A 17,968-nucleotide genomic window follows, 5' to 3' on the forward strand; every position below is an offset into this window, starting at 1 on the left:
GCGCACTCACACGAATCCGAATCCAACAAAACACCCAGCCAAAACAAATGGTAAACATTGTCGAAAGCGAAGTCGAAAGATACGTAAACACCAAACACAATAACACACAAGCACAAACGAGGAGTAGTGCGTACGTGTTCCAACTCCGGCAAATGGTCCAAGCATACAAAGGAAACGGTGCGCGGAATGTGCCTATCGAGCAGATTGTGCGATTTTTTAATTTAAAAGTGTGCGATTTTTTTAAAAAAAAATTAGTTTAGTGATAACGAAAATTTAAAATTGAATCAAATCTGTACAAGTTTGGATTTCTGGGATTAATAAATTATTTCGGAACGCAAAGCAAGTCCACTATAGAAAATGTCAACAACAGAAACAACTCCTTTTGATTTGAACGAAATGTGTATTTAGAATACAATACAAATAGAAAAAGTGCCGTCGCTAAAACAGGCTAAGGTGCATAATGCGACCGTGAAAAACAAAGTCGGCAAAATAATAAAAGCAATGTGACGTTATTAAATAAAAACCTATGTACAAAGTGCCTTACAAACACGCATATATATACATATATTCGGATTAACTACGTTTTGGAAATAGAGCCGCACAAGAGCCTTTTCCTAAAAGAAGCTATTCGTGCGAAGTGCCTTCATCAATCCGTCTTAAATTGAACTAATCTTCTTCATCTTCATTCATATCCATAAAAAATGCAATTATTCAAGTGCCATTAATAAATAATTTGGAAAGTGCTTAAATCTCAAGATAAAATATAATTTGTGGGTTCTTTTGCTGGAAACAAATTTGAATTTGTATGTCATCTAGTGGCGATACGGAGTGAATGAATGCTAGTTGTACAAATCCATTTAGTTTTGTAAAAGAAACAACCATTTCCCCCAATCCACAGCCAACTAGAATATTCGCTTAAATGCATACGGATATCTTAATTGGTGATCAATTTGCAGCATCAACAAATTACTGGGTAATGCAGGTGAGTTCAGTGTCACAACACAAAATTACCAAAGGTAGAATACACTCTCGACCTTTCGGCTGGAGTGGGAAACTATTCCAGTTTTACGGAATTTCATCTAAGCGGATATTACTGTTTGAATGGCCACAGAGATTGAATGGTGTCAGAACGTTAAGGTGTTCTATTGTCAGCTTAATCACCAATATTTTATTGTCCGTCGGAATTTAACATTTTCTTTTGTGTGACGGCTGATTTTAAATACCCCATTTTGCATATTATTTATTCGATTAGATGATTTCTCTGACTCGTTTCAGAGTTTAGTTTACCCTCCGTAATATCGTTCTAAATTCGAATAGCTATGTAAATGTTGAAGGGAACTGTGTAATTGTCAATCCACTTTTTAAACATGTTCATGTATATTGGTGTGTCGTAAAGAAGATACGCAATAACGCTGCTTCTCTATGCGGCATATTTTGACTTGAATCATAGAAACGTTTTTAAACGACAAGCGAGAAAAAAAGAAATTTAAACTGAATAAAGATGTTGGTCAAAACAATTTTTTTCTAATTATCACTCAGTCCATCGCCCAACAGACAGTTGAAAATCAAATAAGACTTCCATTGATAAAGAAAAACTGAATATGATAATACCGTTCCCAAGTAGATGATAAACCAAAATTTTATGGCAGTTTGCAAACAAGTTCGAACTGAAACATAATATCGAAGATAGTAACAGAAAAAAATTCCACCACTCTCACCCGTCTGATTCACTAGAAAATATCGCTGATAAGTATAAAAACAAATTGGATTTTATTATAACTATTATTGTATTTTAATGAACGCAAAACAAAAGAATACCGCCAATACCAGCAAAGTGCAAACAAGTCAAGAAATAGGGTATAGTAAAAAAGATACTGACACAGTAATGTTAGCTTTTTGCGATATTGAAGAATTCGAAGAATGGCACTGGAAAGCATCGACATCTGTAAATTATTGTTTTGTAGTATAATTCTAGACTGGGTCATTACACATTTACACATTATGCAAAATATAACCTAATGAAGAAATAATTGAAGTCATCAATTCGGAATATTGAATATATTTAAGACCGCAACCCTGCAGTACTGGTCAAAATCTATTTTAATAACGTCCAAGGATTTACTCAATTCAAGCACATATGTATGTGCTCATTAGGGTCATCGATGTGCTGTTTTTCACAGTAAATTTATGTTTGCAATAGCGGTTATTCCATTTTGTAGCTGTGGACGAAAAAAAAATCCTGTGTACGGCCCTGATTAGAGTTATAATTTTTTTTTTCTCAAAAAGGGATTTCAAATATGAATGAGCTTTTGCCTATTAATGTCTAAAATAAAGTTCATTCCAATTTAATTATTTAAAAAGGCCACGCAAAACTAGTCTGAAATTATATTTTGTAAAAATAAAATTATGCATTTGCGTAGATTGAATTTTTTTTCTAAACTTCTTAGAAAATTCTCAAAAATAAAAAAGCCACCTCCTTATCTTCCTAAGGTTGCACAATATGCAGTTGTATACCATTGAAGAAAATATATTGTAGTCTGCATGGAAAAAAGTCCGTCACTACAAGAAAAAGGAATGTTCTGGTGTGATGCCAAATGTCCGAACCTTGACACGGTTGAATCTAATTCGTAGATGCATTTTCGCAACAATATTCGACACATATCAAGTAACGACATTTGAAAGCCACATTGCACAATATGCCTGATGAGCCGGTTAACCAACGGCGAAACGCGTCGCAAAATGGGGATGTAGTATTTCTCTGGCTTTCCTTTTCATTGCAACTTCGATCTACATGATCATCTCAAAAGAGAAATTAATAAAAATAAAAAAAGAAATTCTAATAAGTTTGGGCGTGAGAATTTTTTAGAATATCCTAAACATTAAGGTTTTATCCAATTTTATGTAAAAACTCATCAAAATATTATACTTTGAGGTTGCAAAAAAAGTCATAACCCTAGGGTATATATGATATATATTGCCATAAATGCCGGTTAAATGCTCCACGCAATATCTATATTATTATCATAAATATGTTTTTTAAAGACATTTATACATTTGTCTAAAATATCTACAACTTCCTTTTGTAATAATTAATAGAATCACATCATAGATCTGTGATCTGTTTTCCCTGCAAATTGACATGTTATCAAGAAATTAAAGGTTCCACGATTATAATAGTTATACCGGACGATATCGTATTTCGAATATTCTCATCCATAATGTGGGTGTAATGTGTGATGTTAAGTACCTAGTTGTCACAAGGTGAACATTTGTGTGACCTACTAATTTAGTTATAAACATATCGTAACTGTTAACAACTTTTCTACGAAGTTCGTCCAATAAAAGAAAACAACTGTTCCGGAATTATTTCTACATCAAATAGAACAGAGAGATAAAAGGCGTGGGAACTGAATTTTTCCTGGTAATTCAATTGTGAATCTCTACCATTCAAATGCACTGGAAAATGCTTATCAATTAACCCACGAAAACAAAAGAACGGAACATAGCTCTTTCCAAAGCGTCACATGTATTTGACATCATAATTTGGACATATTGCCTTTCATTGGGAGATGTGGTTGTTTTTGTTGTTGTATTAGGTCGTCGGTGTACATATTATGGGCCACATGTAATTGTTATTTGTCGAACAATGTTGACATATCATTAACTTCCTTTTTGTGGCAGAATTACGAAGTACAACAATCAATGAATGAATGAATGAGTCGATTGCGGCGGTGCCAATACCGTGCGGGCTGGAAGGGGTGCTAGTAGTTCCTGGTATCAGTCAGACATGTGTCTACCGAGAATTATCCCATCGTCATGTGTAATTACAGCCGGACACATAGACACGAAGTCTACCAAGCCTTGTACACAATGAACCAGTTGAGGCAGAAGAGTTCTTTTGTCGAATGACATCGACGAGTGTGAATGGCGATATTTTTGAAGTCAAGCGACACTTGACAAATATTTACACAATTTAGGCTTAATTAGTCCATAAACAATATTGAAATAAGTTTATGGGGAAAGCAGTGTTTACTTATCACGTAGTAGGCTGACTGAGGCACTACAAGTACATATCGACGGCTAATTATTCTGGAAAGACCCAACGACGAATTTGTTTGAACCGAAGAAATTGATTTGTCAAGAAAATGGGTAAAATTTGAAAAGAATTATTTATTTTTTAGTTCTAGGAAAATGTGGCCATTTTGGCCAACATTCGTGTTTTGTTTTTCTTTCTGGAATGATAACCTCGATTATGATCTGGCCCTGCTCGACGTTTGAATGGGCGCATTTCTAAGGAAGAAGTTGTAAACGCTTTTATGACAACTTGTTTTCGTTTTCAAAAGATAACAGTAACAGGAAGTGATTTGTTGGTATTGCCGTCGTCGTACAGAAAAGTGTGTACGTTTAAAATGTGTTAATAGGTTGAGTACCCACATATCGACATACCGACATACAAACATCTGCAAACAAAATAACCGATTTAAATTTAAACAAATGCCGACTGTAATCCAATAAAGGATTTCGGATGACGACGAATTCGATGATGAAGAGTATCATTATTATTGTTATTTATTAATAATAATAATAAATGCAAATAAACATCGTTATCGCTGAGTGCGACAAGTGTGAATTGAAACAACGCCAAACAATAACATTTGCTGGCTCACACTGACATACAGACACACAGACGAAATTAAATGTGAGTATCGACAGAATGTTAACATTTATTTAAATACTTCACAAGCACACGTCAATCTCAAACAGAGAGCGATACACACCAATTGTTGTTGCACTCAAAGGTACAGAACGCAATATCATCATCATCACCATCACCATCATCACTTACAGTTGTTAAGTGAGAGTTCTGACAGTGAGGGGAAGGCAAACAAAGCGAAAGCGAAAATCCCCAACGACTTAAAAAAAACCAACATCCATGGCCAGGGAGCCACGGCGTCAAAACCCCTTTTCATAAATACCGCATTTATCAAAGGGAATAAAAGAACAATAAAAAAATCAAAACAAACCAATAAAATTGAAAAAGATTGGGTAGTATAATCAGTTCGGAAATGACTAGTATGAGCTTTCGACCTGCCAATAAAAACGGATTGTTTGTCTATTTTATTTTAAAGTTGAGCATCCCTACAACTTTGGGCAGTTGGAATCCATAGTGAACGTTTTCGACTAAAACATTACATAAAAATGTGAAGTTGGTCAGCAGATTTGCGTTTGCCCTTGTAAATTGTATTTACCTAAACTCACCATCCGATCCTCGTACAAGTTCTATACGCTCATATACGATCAGCGATGAAGATCACCTCTACTGTCCATCAAAAAGTGCAAATTGATAACATCATTTACAATTCGTTTGCCATAATTCCCTCCCTTTTCATTATATTCCAACCTACAAATCACCTTATCATGTCTTGTTCTTGTTTTCCCTTAAAATTGAATGTTTTTGGTAAATTTTTTGCTGCCTTGTGGACTGGACTCATATGCCACACGCATGTCGTTATTTGTTTGTGGCAGGGTATTTGGTTGTGTTACATACTCGTGTGGCAATCGCCGTTGTTTTCGTCGCCATCGCCATCATCATCACCTCGAACTGACATCAATTAATTTAGATTTCTGTTGAAAAGGTGTTAATTCCTCCAGTTTAAGACATTTAAAGCGGAGTTGAGAGAAAATACTTCGCAGCGTGCCATATCGCAGTCGAACTGTGTCGAACACACAACACGATTGTTAAGTACTCAATGCCATATCAGTATTATGATCCAATCAAATTTTCATTACCACTTTATGAATGTCAAATGGAAATATTTCTGCAGTCGCTGCTATGAAATGTTATTAAAGATAATTAGTCACTAATAGACTAGAGGTTGTTTATGGCACTGAAACATAATAAATAGATTATTTATTGACTGATTGACTTATTGGAATGGCGCTTGTTTTGTTGCAGCCAACATTTCATAAATAATATTTTTCCATAATTAAAAGCAAATGTTAGTGTGTCCGTAATCGGAGGTAGCCGATTTCATTTGAATTAAAGTGATTTCTTTTTCTTCGTTGTTGAGGTGCGAAAAATTAAGTTGCATTGTTCTCAACAGAGTGCTATGAAATGGGTGTGTAGATGTCGACATTGACAATGTATTAAAAATTGCAATAATCTTTTCATAGTCTTAGGGCTTAGAACACAAACGTCATGTATGGCTTTTGGAGTTTTGCCACTGGTCTAACAGTCAAGACATTCCGGCATGTATAGTTCTCGATAAGTAGCAATGGATTTAAATATTAGAATATTTCCGATATTTGATGTACAGATATAAAGTTGAGTTAAATAATATTAATAGGCCTAAGAAATTGTGTGAAACAGTAACATTTGGGTGGGCATAAAGAATAGCTTTTAAACCAAATCTATTTGAACAAACCAGCTCTTGAATGTTGACTACCATTCCTGTAGATGACGAACGAACAACAACGTCGTGAATAACATTTCAGTTCCGCGACTTAAAACATAATCTTTGTTAAATTTATTGTAATGCTAAATTTCCAAATAAACAAAAAATTAATTTTTTTAATATGGGAATTGTATTGACAACGTTAAAATGCTTAGCTGTATTTAATTGCCACTGTGTTTACACAAAAGAAAAATGTTATTGCCTAAAATGGCCTGAAGGGGCTATTGAAACGATTCAATGACTTTTATATATTTTTCACTAATTTGCCTAATTAACAGTAATGAAATTTACCAATAAAGATTGTTGTGTAAAAATATACATAGCGAAACTCTGTACAAACGTACATGTGTATTGGGTCCATTAGATGACGCAGTGACCAATTATTCTCTATGCTGAAAACAACCGAATAAAAATTCTATTGAGACTAAATTGATGGCAACCGCACGAAAATTACATTTTCCATCATGACCAACATTAAAACTTTCTAAAATTTTCCAACATATATACAATGCATAATATATATATTTAATTCATTCTATGATTGATGGCGGTTCATTTCTCTGACCGAATGCCAATGCTTTTACTTGGCCATTAAAACTGAAAGGATCATTTGTATGGGGTCAATGCGAATATCGGTGGTCATTACTTATCGGCAGCCCAGTCTATTTGATTGAATCGTCTATTTTTTTTTCTTGTCCTCTGAAGTATACATGGACGTATACAAAACTCAATGCCGGCTACAGTTTTAATGTTATCGCCACAGCTCTGGAGTCTTTCATTTGTCCATCATCCAAATGGAACAAACGGGTTTCCATGCCAAAGTTTCGCTTGGAAGCCGAACAAATGATTAATACATTGGCGTGTCCAAAAATATGAAACAACATTTTTGCACAATTTTTCATTGGCTTTTGTTGTATTTAGTTGAAATACCGGTTGTGTGTTCAGTTCTGCAGTGGCTGGGTCAGAGTGCAAAATCTCAATTGCAATTTCAGCTAAAACGAAACACATCACATTATGCCAAAATTACACCCATACGTACACAACAATAATGAAAATGCTGAACTAGTATAAAGAACACATTCTAATAGTTATATTTCCACTCACACACAAGCAATTAATTGTCATTCTTTATCATTGATCATTCCTTTTTTGCTGTTATGGGAAAATTAAACAAGGACTTGAAATATTTCCTTTGTGCATACTCTTTCGATTAACACAGAAATAGAATAAGGAAACCACCCTCACAGTACAAAATTGAGTCGTGTTTATACAAGCTCATAAATATGCTCAACAATCCAAAAGGCGTCTTCTTCCAATTCCCCCACCACCGCAGTTATGACTTTCCCCCATACGTGTGTATATCATTTCTGTCAATATCTATAAACGGAAGTAGGGTAAACTTATTGCTTGAGTGCCGCTGTATTTCTCTTTTCTATTTTGCCAAACGATTTCCGATTAGAGCAGTAAATGCGGCTAAATGTTACACTCCATCTAGCTATCGATGATCATTATTCGGTTGTTTGTCCGCTCAATGAGGGGAACCATGCATTGAAGTCATGCTGATCAATGAACCTTGAAATTATGCCATACACACATGTTGAATTTCTATTCGAATACCCAGAACCAATGCAGCATTTACCCAATCGATATCAGTCGAGTCGTCGCAATCGAAGGGTATTAAGTTCAACACCCGTGTTACAGCAATTAACTTGGTCATTCCTCCCCTCGGTGAAAATGGTTTTGGGTTATTTTTCAACTTGAATTACACACCGGTAACATTGTCGCTTACCTTTCGGGCATTCAATAAAATGCAAATCAATTATAGTTGTTATTGTTGTTGCAACTGCAACAATTTATAGATTTTCATTTTTCCGCTTTGTGTTTAGTGGACGACAGGATTTGCGGGCAATTAATTCGTTGCATTCATTGCAGTCGCAACGCATTTGACTTGTACGAGCAACAGTTTTATTTGTTTATAATTTGGAGGAGGTTAGGGAAGTGTAAGAGAATAATTCTTGGTCAGACATTAATTGTCTCGATAATTATGGGAAGAATGGGGGATATGGTGAGGGCGATTTTTTTTGCGTCCGGCATGGTAATGAGTATTTACTATAAATCCTTAAAAAATTTAAAGCTGGGACCAATTAATTAGTTCGTTAAAAAAAAGTTCACTACATAAAGTAAAGTTGTTATTTAAGAATTCGCCTCAAAATTTCGGGATCAGAAAATGTGTTCCATATCACGAATGTGCGTTATAAACGTACGCGACTGTAGTGTTCTCTAAGTGAACCTAACTACAAATTCGGAATATTTTAATTCTTTCGTAGAAAATGCTTATCGCTGGGTATAAAGTTCATATAGTGTATACAAAGAATTGGACAGTGTCGCTTTAATCGTCTTAAAATTTCCAAAATTTGAGCAATTTGAGGTATGCTAATCTTATATTTGAAATCTTGTCAATAGGCATGCATTTTGGCGCCCTTGTAAACTTTGATATGGGTCACAACAAACGGACAGAGCTAATCAACTCCACTGAAATATGTATTCCCAAATTGCTTCACGGAAATGATGTTGCCATCAGAATTAGGCATTCACGATGAAGATTTCATCATATTCAAGAAATGTTACCCGGTCAACTCCACCCTCCTCCATCCGTGAACTAATATACCAATTATAACAACTATGCTTTGATATCTACGTCATATCAGATTTAAAGGAAAACGCCTCAGTTTCTCGACAGTCAGTCAAACAATCACGTTTTGCTCTTTGACAAATTCTGTGAAATCATATTCATATTGATTTTAATGATCAAAATTGAAGATAACTATCAGCACACCACGTGTGGTGGTGTGAGTGCCAGCGATTTGGTCCCATTTCAGTGGAAACCATTGGAACAACAATAACGAAACAATGCTCACGTGCTATAGTTTTGATATTAAGATTTTAAAGAGCAACGAGATTTTGTTAGGAAAATTAAAAATAATTTCAGCGCTGCGTACATACATAGATGACAGTGATGGCAGTGTACTTGCTGGACGGACATGCCACCCAATGGATGGACATTGTCTACATTGTTATTGCTAGATGTCGGCGGTGGCAGGCGGGCAGTCAGATACCCGGGTGGCTGCTGATGTGCATGATTTGGCCATTGTTTGTCATTGTTGCTTACCTGTCAATAATCCTAAGCTTTGGTAACCGCAACGAAAGTGTGAGTGATTGAATTTTATATAATTTGTGGCAGTTGCTCAAAAACAGTCACTGTTCATTAATCTTTTTCTTCAGACTTTGATTTTGATTCTGTTGTTTCGCTCGTCTTTTGTTTTTGAAGTTTCCTCCACTTTTGATATTTGAATATTTTGACCTCCAATCGTTCATAGGGTACGTGCCAATATCACTCAAGACGAAACGGAGCAACAACGACAGACAAAACATAAGCAACATACGCACAGACACACACACACACACACCGAAAATATAATCTTCATTCCGTATTGTGGCAGATTAGGTCAACGTTGAAGCGTTTCACTGTTGCCAACATCGTAATTGAAGGATGCCAGACTCGATGATTTCTATTTTAAGGTTATTCAGGTTGATTAGTAGTTCGGCTTGCTCCGCCACCACCATTGTTACAATTCTACGGCAAAATTTGGCAAATCATTTGAAAAATTGGCATTTAATTGATTTGTATCCCACTGTGTTAAGACACGCTAATTTCCTCCATTCATAACGATATCTTGCTTTTGTATTTGGAAGTAGTCACTCTTAATGCTGCATAACTTAACTTCGACGAAGTTTGTCTGCCAGCTCGCCCATCTCTATACCCATTATCATAGTTTAATGTTTATTATGCAATCGAGTTGTCTCTCTAGTCAAATATTAAGGATAGATTGGAATAGTTATACGGCTGACCCGATTTCATTTTGCAAATAATTTTCCTCTCATATATTCGTCATAATGGAAAGTGATGCTGATGTGTGATATAGTCTACAGCAAACATTATTTGACTTCTTAAAGGTGTTACAATTTTTCACAATATTTTCTGCAAAATGTGTGTGGCTAAACAAACATAAAACAAAAATTTTAGTAAAATAAATTTGATCTCTTGACTTAATGCTAAATTCACTAACAAATAATCATACCTGACTATAAATGGAAATTTGAAGTAAGACAAGTTTCATGTATTCAGCAGGAATCAAATGTCTCCAGCAATTTTTGAAAGTGAAATTAATAGTATTCTTGCTCGTACAAGGCTTTGATCTTTGGAAAATTCGTTGACTTTAAACCCTTTTAAGACTCAAGCCATAAGATTTGGATATCAAACATATGACCTATATATTTTTTTGGAGCAAACTCAGATCTCGGTTGCTTGTTGCCTCAAAATATTAGGTATCTTCATTGATGAAAAGCTTTCATTTGAACCTCATATTGATTTTGTTCAGAGGAGAGTTGTAGGTGTTATTCGTAGGTTTTATTCCACAAACATATATCTTCCACCGTGGGTTAAAAAGAGATTGGCTTATGCTATGTTGATGCCAAATATTAACTACGGTCTTGAAGTGTTTTCTGGTACTTTTGAACGAGTTTTTGTAAGATTAAAGCGCGTTGTCAACAGCATTGTACGCTTTGTGTTTTGCTTGAGGAGATGCGAACACGTGTCGAGCTATGTTTTGAGCTTCCTGGGGATGGATTTTGAAAGATTCGTCTCCACCAAAGTATTATGTACTTTTTATAAAAAAATTAGAAATGGTGTACCAATTTCATTGAATAACATGTTCTGTTTTAATATGTCGTCGAGAAGTACGCAAATTTTCATACCCAGGATATACAACTCCACATTTGAAAAATCCTTTTTTGCTTGCCATTCTATGTTATATTGTAGTTCATTAAACATTAAAATGCCTGCAAGGAAGAGATTGTTGTTAATTGAAATATTAAACATAGTTAAAGCTCATCATATAGGCGAATTTATAAAGTCTTTACCAAGACAACAATTTTAAAGTCTGGAAGAAAGGGGCGTTTTGCTAAAATTTATCAGGAACAAACATGGGCATAAGCTTGGGAAAAGAGCGCTCCTGGGATAAAACTTTCGTAGGAAAGAATAACTGTGTACTTTGCTGCAATGCGAAAAAAGGAAAATATGACCACTCTTGATTGCAAAGCCCCAAAATTCCTGGTAATAAAACTAATGGTTCGATACATGATTCGATTACGAAAACTGCACTAAATAATAGTCTGCTGTCCAGACTTTGGCACATAAATCTTTGTGTGAATTCTCAAATGTAAACGAACTAAATTTTTATTCAGAAGGGTGATTTTGATAAAGACGACGATCTTCCATGCTATTGTGCCAATGCCAAGGTATTATTGGAACCCAAAAATGGATTTCACATGTTCCATACTATATTTTACGACTTTATCGAATTTATGCAATTCAACGAGACTAATTTGTTTTTAGGATGACATTTCTCTTTAAGATTCCTTATTGGATAACGAGAGTACCCAAAATAATGAACAAGATGCGGAGGTATATAGACCGTTATATCAATATTCTAATGTATGTAATTATCAAACAAAAATGTATTTCGTATTTAATATCGAAAGTGTACAGAATAATTTCCGGCAACACTCAAGCCATAAATTGGGAATAGTTGTTCGAATGAATGAATTCCCCTTTTATATGTATGTGATTGTACCAATATGATATTCACGTATTTCTATACACTTATTAAACAGGAGGGGCTTGCAAAGCGTTGTTCTTGTTTGTATTTTCTATTTGAAATGTTATCGCTGCCATTGCATTGGTCGACCGATACTTCTACTAGAAATATTTGTGTGTTCGCATGTCGTTTTTTGTTGTCATTATTCTATCTAGTGCTTTGCTGTTGTTGTTGCTGTGGATCTCAAGCATTCAAAAAGCTTTTTGAATTGTTTATTTGTTGTGTGTGTTTTTTTGTTTTTACACGGTCCGCTGAATATCTACCGTGTTTTGACGCTCTCATTACTTTAGTTGGTTGAATGTATTTGTGTCGAACAATACAATCACATTCATTTATTCACATTGTGAACTTCACAATGTATGGCATGAACAAACGATTGAGTTCACATTGTCGTAGCTTTTTATAAGAGTTGGCCCCAATCAGCCGACATCGCCATACCCACCCACCCTTGCAGCACCTTCACTTTTACAAGAAATAGTGGTTGGTTCGGAGCAAAATTCGATTTGCCAGTTCCATTTTAGTTAACTTTTACCTTCTTCTTCTACAGTCTGTCGGTGTATTCTATTTCAAAAAATGCATTATATAGTAAATTGTTATAATGCGTGCGCATTGTTTTTGTATCCTATATTGAGTACTTTTCGAAGTTGTTTACCTTTTGTTTGGGCGGAGTGGGTGGAGTTAATGGCGGAAAAACATTTTCAGGGAAACAAGTGAAGCGTATGCGCATGTCCGAGTAAATACATTATAATGGGAAATTTCTTTGGTTGAACCACGACACTGTAATATTCTCTATGTATCTAACACAAATACACACACTCGTCATGGCACGTATAAGCAATATGAGTACATACATACATAACATGCATGTGGCGTTAAAGATTGCAGCGCCATTTTTAATTGGAAATATTTGCAGAGTATTCTTGGAATACATTTATAAAACGATGACGTTTTACAATTGTATCTCGTTCGCTTTGCAGGAAGAATTGGTTGCAAGCTGTGAAAAAAATAACATTGCTAAATGAGAACAATAACATGTAGATAAATAACTGTCAAAACATACTGATGAATGCAAGAGAATTGTGTTATAATTTTCAACACAAAATGTAATTTTAATTTCTTGTTTGTTTTTCCTTAGTATACAATGGATATATCCTGTGGTATATTGTTTGTGTAGTCAACGTTGTTAGATATAAACGCTTTTTTACATTTTTAATCGAAGTGTGTAAATAAATCTACTTTTTTAATTACAGATTTAAAAATTTTATTTCCATAACAAAAATGTTTTACCCCTTATAAAATACTAGTGGGCCTTACTGGTTAACCTAAGAAATAAATATGATTCCAAGTTTTGTTATAAACTGAACAATGTTTACTTCAAGGATATATTATCCATTATTATTATATAACAATGGATTTGTATATGTTTTATTTTAATACTTGCAGATACTGCACATATCTGCAATCGTATACATCATACATGAACACAAGTAAAATTAAACTTTCTGATCGGTAGTAAGTTTTACTATTTCGAAAAAAGTTTGGGGAGAGAGTTTTTAATTTAACTAATCAATGTTTTCTAATACTGATTTTTTGTATATTTGTTCTTGATCTTAACGTTCTGCTTGTTTTAGTTTTAGTATCGATCAGCGTCTAAAAAGTAAACATTTGCACACGCTTGATTCAAATACAAGATATGAACATAAATGAATTGGACAAATGAAGCCATACTGACTAGAAAGAGACTTCAAATTCGAAGCTTAAACATATTAGACTAGACTTCAGGGAACCCCACCCATTCTCGATTTTAATTTTTCAAGATTTTCAATGGGCTGGTAAATCAATACCAATGCTTGTTAAGGTTTGTAACTTTACACATATATAATTGAAGATTTAAAATAGAAGAAAAATAATTTACAAAAACATTTTGTTATTGTTTTGTTGTTGTTGTTTTTTGTAATTAAAGAAAAGTCCTTGTTTTTGATGGCGGGCATGATAACTCCTCACTGGAACATCGGAATCCGAAAATTCCAACGGTGTTAGAAAGAGTACATGTCTGGCTCTCGTATGAACTAGGATTATTGACTTTGCTCTAAAATTAACAAAATGGTGGACCTTTGAAAAAATATTTTTGGAAAATCGCGGATTTTTTTACCAAAGCCCAAGTCAAAAAATAAGGAAGATCTTCACCGATTGGCTTTATCCTAGTTCATACGATAGCTATACACTCACAGAGAAACGTGTAAAAATTTGAAATCGATTGGGTTATTAGTTTTTGAGTTATTGTGTCCGCCATTCGCAAAAAAATGTTTAGGGAAAAACGCGTTTAAAGTTTGAGAAGCCCTTCAGCCGTCACATGATGCTGACACAATAAATCGGCTATATCTTCAAGAGTTCTTGAGATTTTCATTTGAAATTTTGTAGGGATTCGAATTATATCAACAAAATTTTTGACCCCGAGAATGGGGGGGGGTCCCCTTAAACATATTAGACTATAAACGTCATAAAAGTAGAACATTTTTGATGGCTTTGAGATTTTAGAAATCTAAAGGACTGGAAAACTTATCTAAATCCCTAAGCAAACAACAAATTGTACAGCAGAGATGGTCCGTAAAACATACGTCGGAAACGTCAGATACTTATCCAAAACCATTAGGTTTTTGACCAAAAAGTTATAATTAACGCAAACTACAAAATTCAGCGACAAAATTTATTCAAAATCTCCACTACACTGAAAAATGATTGGTTCCCTTATATGAGGACTAAGTATAAACATGGTCTGATATTGTCCACCTTCACACCCTGCCTGCAGACAAAAGACAGAAAAAATGAGAAAACACCCACACTATGGTGGATGGTGCAAAGGCCAAGAGCAATGTAATATATAAGTTATAAAGCAAATATATAATATATAAGTTATAAGCAAAAATGTCCAAAAGCAAAAACTAGGAAAATATGCAAGACTCAAAAAATTACATTCACTTTAGTATTCTTGCATAAAAACAAATTTTAATTGCAATTTTTTTTTGTTGTTTTATAAAAGAATAACAATACGTTGTACAAAAATGTGAACATCTTTGATTGCAACATATTAAAACCGAAGAATTAGGCTAAATTTCGCGCAATATTTTTTTTGGTCTGATGGTTTAGTCAACGATTTTTTTTATTCGTAGTCGATTATGTTTGAGTTGTGAGCAAGCAGACTTCATTATTACTAATTAACAATTATTTTTCTTGTCTGTCAATTTACAAAACACATACATACATAGTATGTATGTATTCCAATGCACGCCTAAAAAGTCATAATTAAATTATAAAATGTTGGAGCAACTGGTGCGTCGTATTTCAATAAATATAAATTAGAAAGCATTTCCAGATCTCAAAATAGTTTTACATGCTAACATATCATAATTAAACCGTCGTATTTAAGAAATATAAGAAATTCCTTTGTTGGGAAACTATCATATAAGCTATATATGAACACTACTAAAAAAAATATGCTAGTTTCTTAGTGAAATATAAAAAAAGATATATAAAGATCAATGACAAGCTGTAAATTTCCGCGAAAAAAGAGACAAATAATAAAAATATAGAAGTTATCATTAGTCCCAATTTAGATTTGGCACGTTAGGACTTTTATTAATTGTAGCAAAGACGTATATTCATTCAAAAAATAATTCAAACGTGTCTACATGATCTAAACACCAGGATCCCTCAATTTGGTATTCTTCTTCGTCCTGCACTTCATTGTCTCGACTGATTTGACAATTTGATGTTGTAGTCATTGAATTCGCGTATCGGTTAGCTGATTGCGATTAAATAGCAATTATACAAATAAAAGTACGCCGCCTGCATTCATTCGTATAGCAGGGTGGCGAGTTGCGGCTGAGTCTAAGTGTTTACTGCTTATTCACAAAATATTTACATTATTTAACATTTAATTTGTCAATCACTGGCGATTGCTTATAAGTCATTGACAATGGGTTTTTGAATTTGCCTTCGATTTGAACGGACAAATGGCATATTCGCATTTAAAGCAAAGCGAATTTATTTTATTGTATTTTTATCAACGCATATAGAAAAGAACAATGTTTGTTTTTCGAAATAGTGTCTGAAATGTTTATTGTAAACAAATAAATATTTAATTTGAACAACCATACTAAGGTGCACATTCTTACATTAGAATCGTATTTGAGAATATAACTAAAATACTTATGAAATAAAATTTAAAAAATGGATTGTTCGAGTATTAACAGTCAACACTCAGTAAAACAAAACATTCATTAGACCACGAATTGTTTTTTATGTTGCAATTTTAATTAAACAATCAAAATATATATTTTTTATAATATTAACGCATTATTTGTAGTACCATTCGTTATATCCAGTATACAAATTTGAAAAACGTTCGTTATATGCGCCAGTCAGTGTATTTGAAATAATTTGATAAACACGTTTCATTTAAATTTTAATCTACGTTTCAAATCGTCTGTGTGTTTAGTTCTTACAGCCTTGGATATTAGGCCAATGTAACGCCAGATGAACATCAAAAATTCATTACAATGACTTATTGGCGTTTACATGAAGTATTTGTTTTACAGATATTGTTGTTGTTGTTGTTTTTGCTGCCGACTACTTCCGCGAACGTTAATTCAATGCACTTCATTAATTAACAATTTGTGTTTGGTTTTTGTTGGTTTTTAACATCCGTTGGAATTAACAAAACCAAAACATTGGACACAACAACAACAACAACAACACATGCGTAGTAAACGCATAGAGGTATCGAAATCAAATCGTTTTGCAAGTCGTATTTTTGCAATGTCAGTGTCTTACCAGAGATAGCGAGAGAGGTAGAGGGACGGGGATATCAGTGCGACAGTCTCGAGAGCCAGCAATGGCAGACATACTGATATACCAAAGCCAGCAAACGTTTGGCAATTAATCAACGTTTTAATTTCATTTGAATGTAACATTTTTCGTTGTCTAGAGGTAAAACATGTAAACGGCCAAGGGTGTACTAAAAATACAATCTCGATGTTTGGTAGCTCGACACTGTGGCATGTAGTCCCCAGTTCATTTCGGCTATCCTCGACATTCAGCATTTCTTTACATACAGCCTCATCAGTGATGGACATTCATTCGTTTCCTTCAACTAATAAAAGATGCAGGCAAATTATCTATACATTTTGTAATTTGAATGTGTAATGTCTTCAGGAAATTACCAAACATCCTCAGTTACATGGAATGGAGGCAAACATACTACTTGGCAGTTGCAAGTGATTTCCCTTGCAGCCATCGCCGAAACGCCTAAAGCAGGAGAGTCCATGTTGAGAAGAGCCAATTATGTGTCCAAATATTGGACAAATGTTTCAGTCGCTTAGCTTGGTTTTACAAGCCGTTTAAAAAGCCATTAATGTAACGCCCACACACACTCACATCGAGTCGGACACTCACGTTCGAACTACAAACATTGTAAGTGTGACTTACAAGAGACAGTTTCGCAAAAAAAAAAAGAAAAAAACAAGAATATAAAAGAGAGACGCAACGCAACGTGCGGCGATTCATCGATACAGGGGACAGAAATATGAATGCCACATGGGGAGACCAAACAGCTTCTGATGCACTTAAAAGGATAAGCTTAGGCAGCGTGACAGATGACGACATTTAATAGTCTGTTTTTATTCGCATAAGAAACGACGTTCAGCTTAATAGGAATAATGACATGTATAGTCCAAAACACTCATATCAAATTATGTGGTAGTGGATTTATAGACATAAATAAGACACCAGAGGAAT

The 17,968-nt window shown here is 34.3% G+C and overlaps 1 protein-coding gene across 1 annotated transcript in view; it reads left to right on the top strand.

Moving 5' to 3' along the window:
• The first annotated feature begins 903 nt into the window (after nucleotides 1-903).
• The window catches only part of LOC133334158 (dendritic arbor reduction protein 1), a 50,154-nt gene continuing 33,089 nt past the window's right edge, over nucleotides 904-17,968 (top strand). Inside the window, exon 1 of the mRNA XM_061542455.1 lies at nucleotides 904-982. Coding sequence (XP_061398439.1) covers nucleotides 920-982 — 63 coding nt within the window. The 5' untranslated portion in view covers nucleotides 904-919. The remainder of the gene's footprint in view (nucleotides 983-17,968) is intronic.

Source organism: Musca vetustissima, unplaced genomic scaffold (assembly GCF_032173495.1).
Source record: "Musca vetustissima isolate MV318-11 ecotype Yass unplaced genomic scaffold, APGP_CSIRO_Mvet_v1 utg3141, whole genome shotgun sequence".
Classification (NCBI taxonomy): Eukaryota; Metazoa; Arthropoda; class Insecta; order Diptera; family Muscidae; genus Musca; species Musca vetustissima.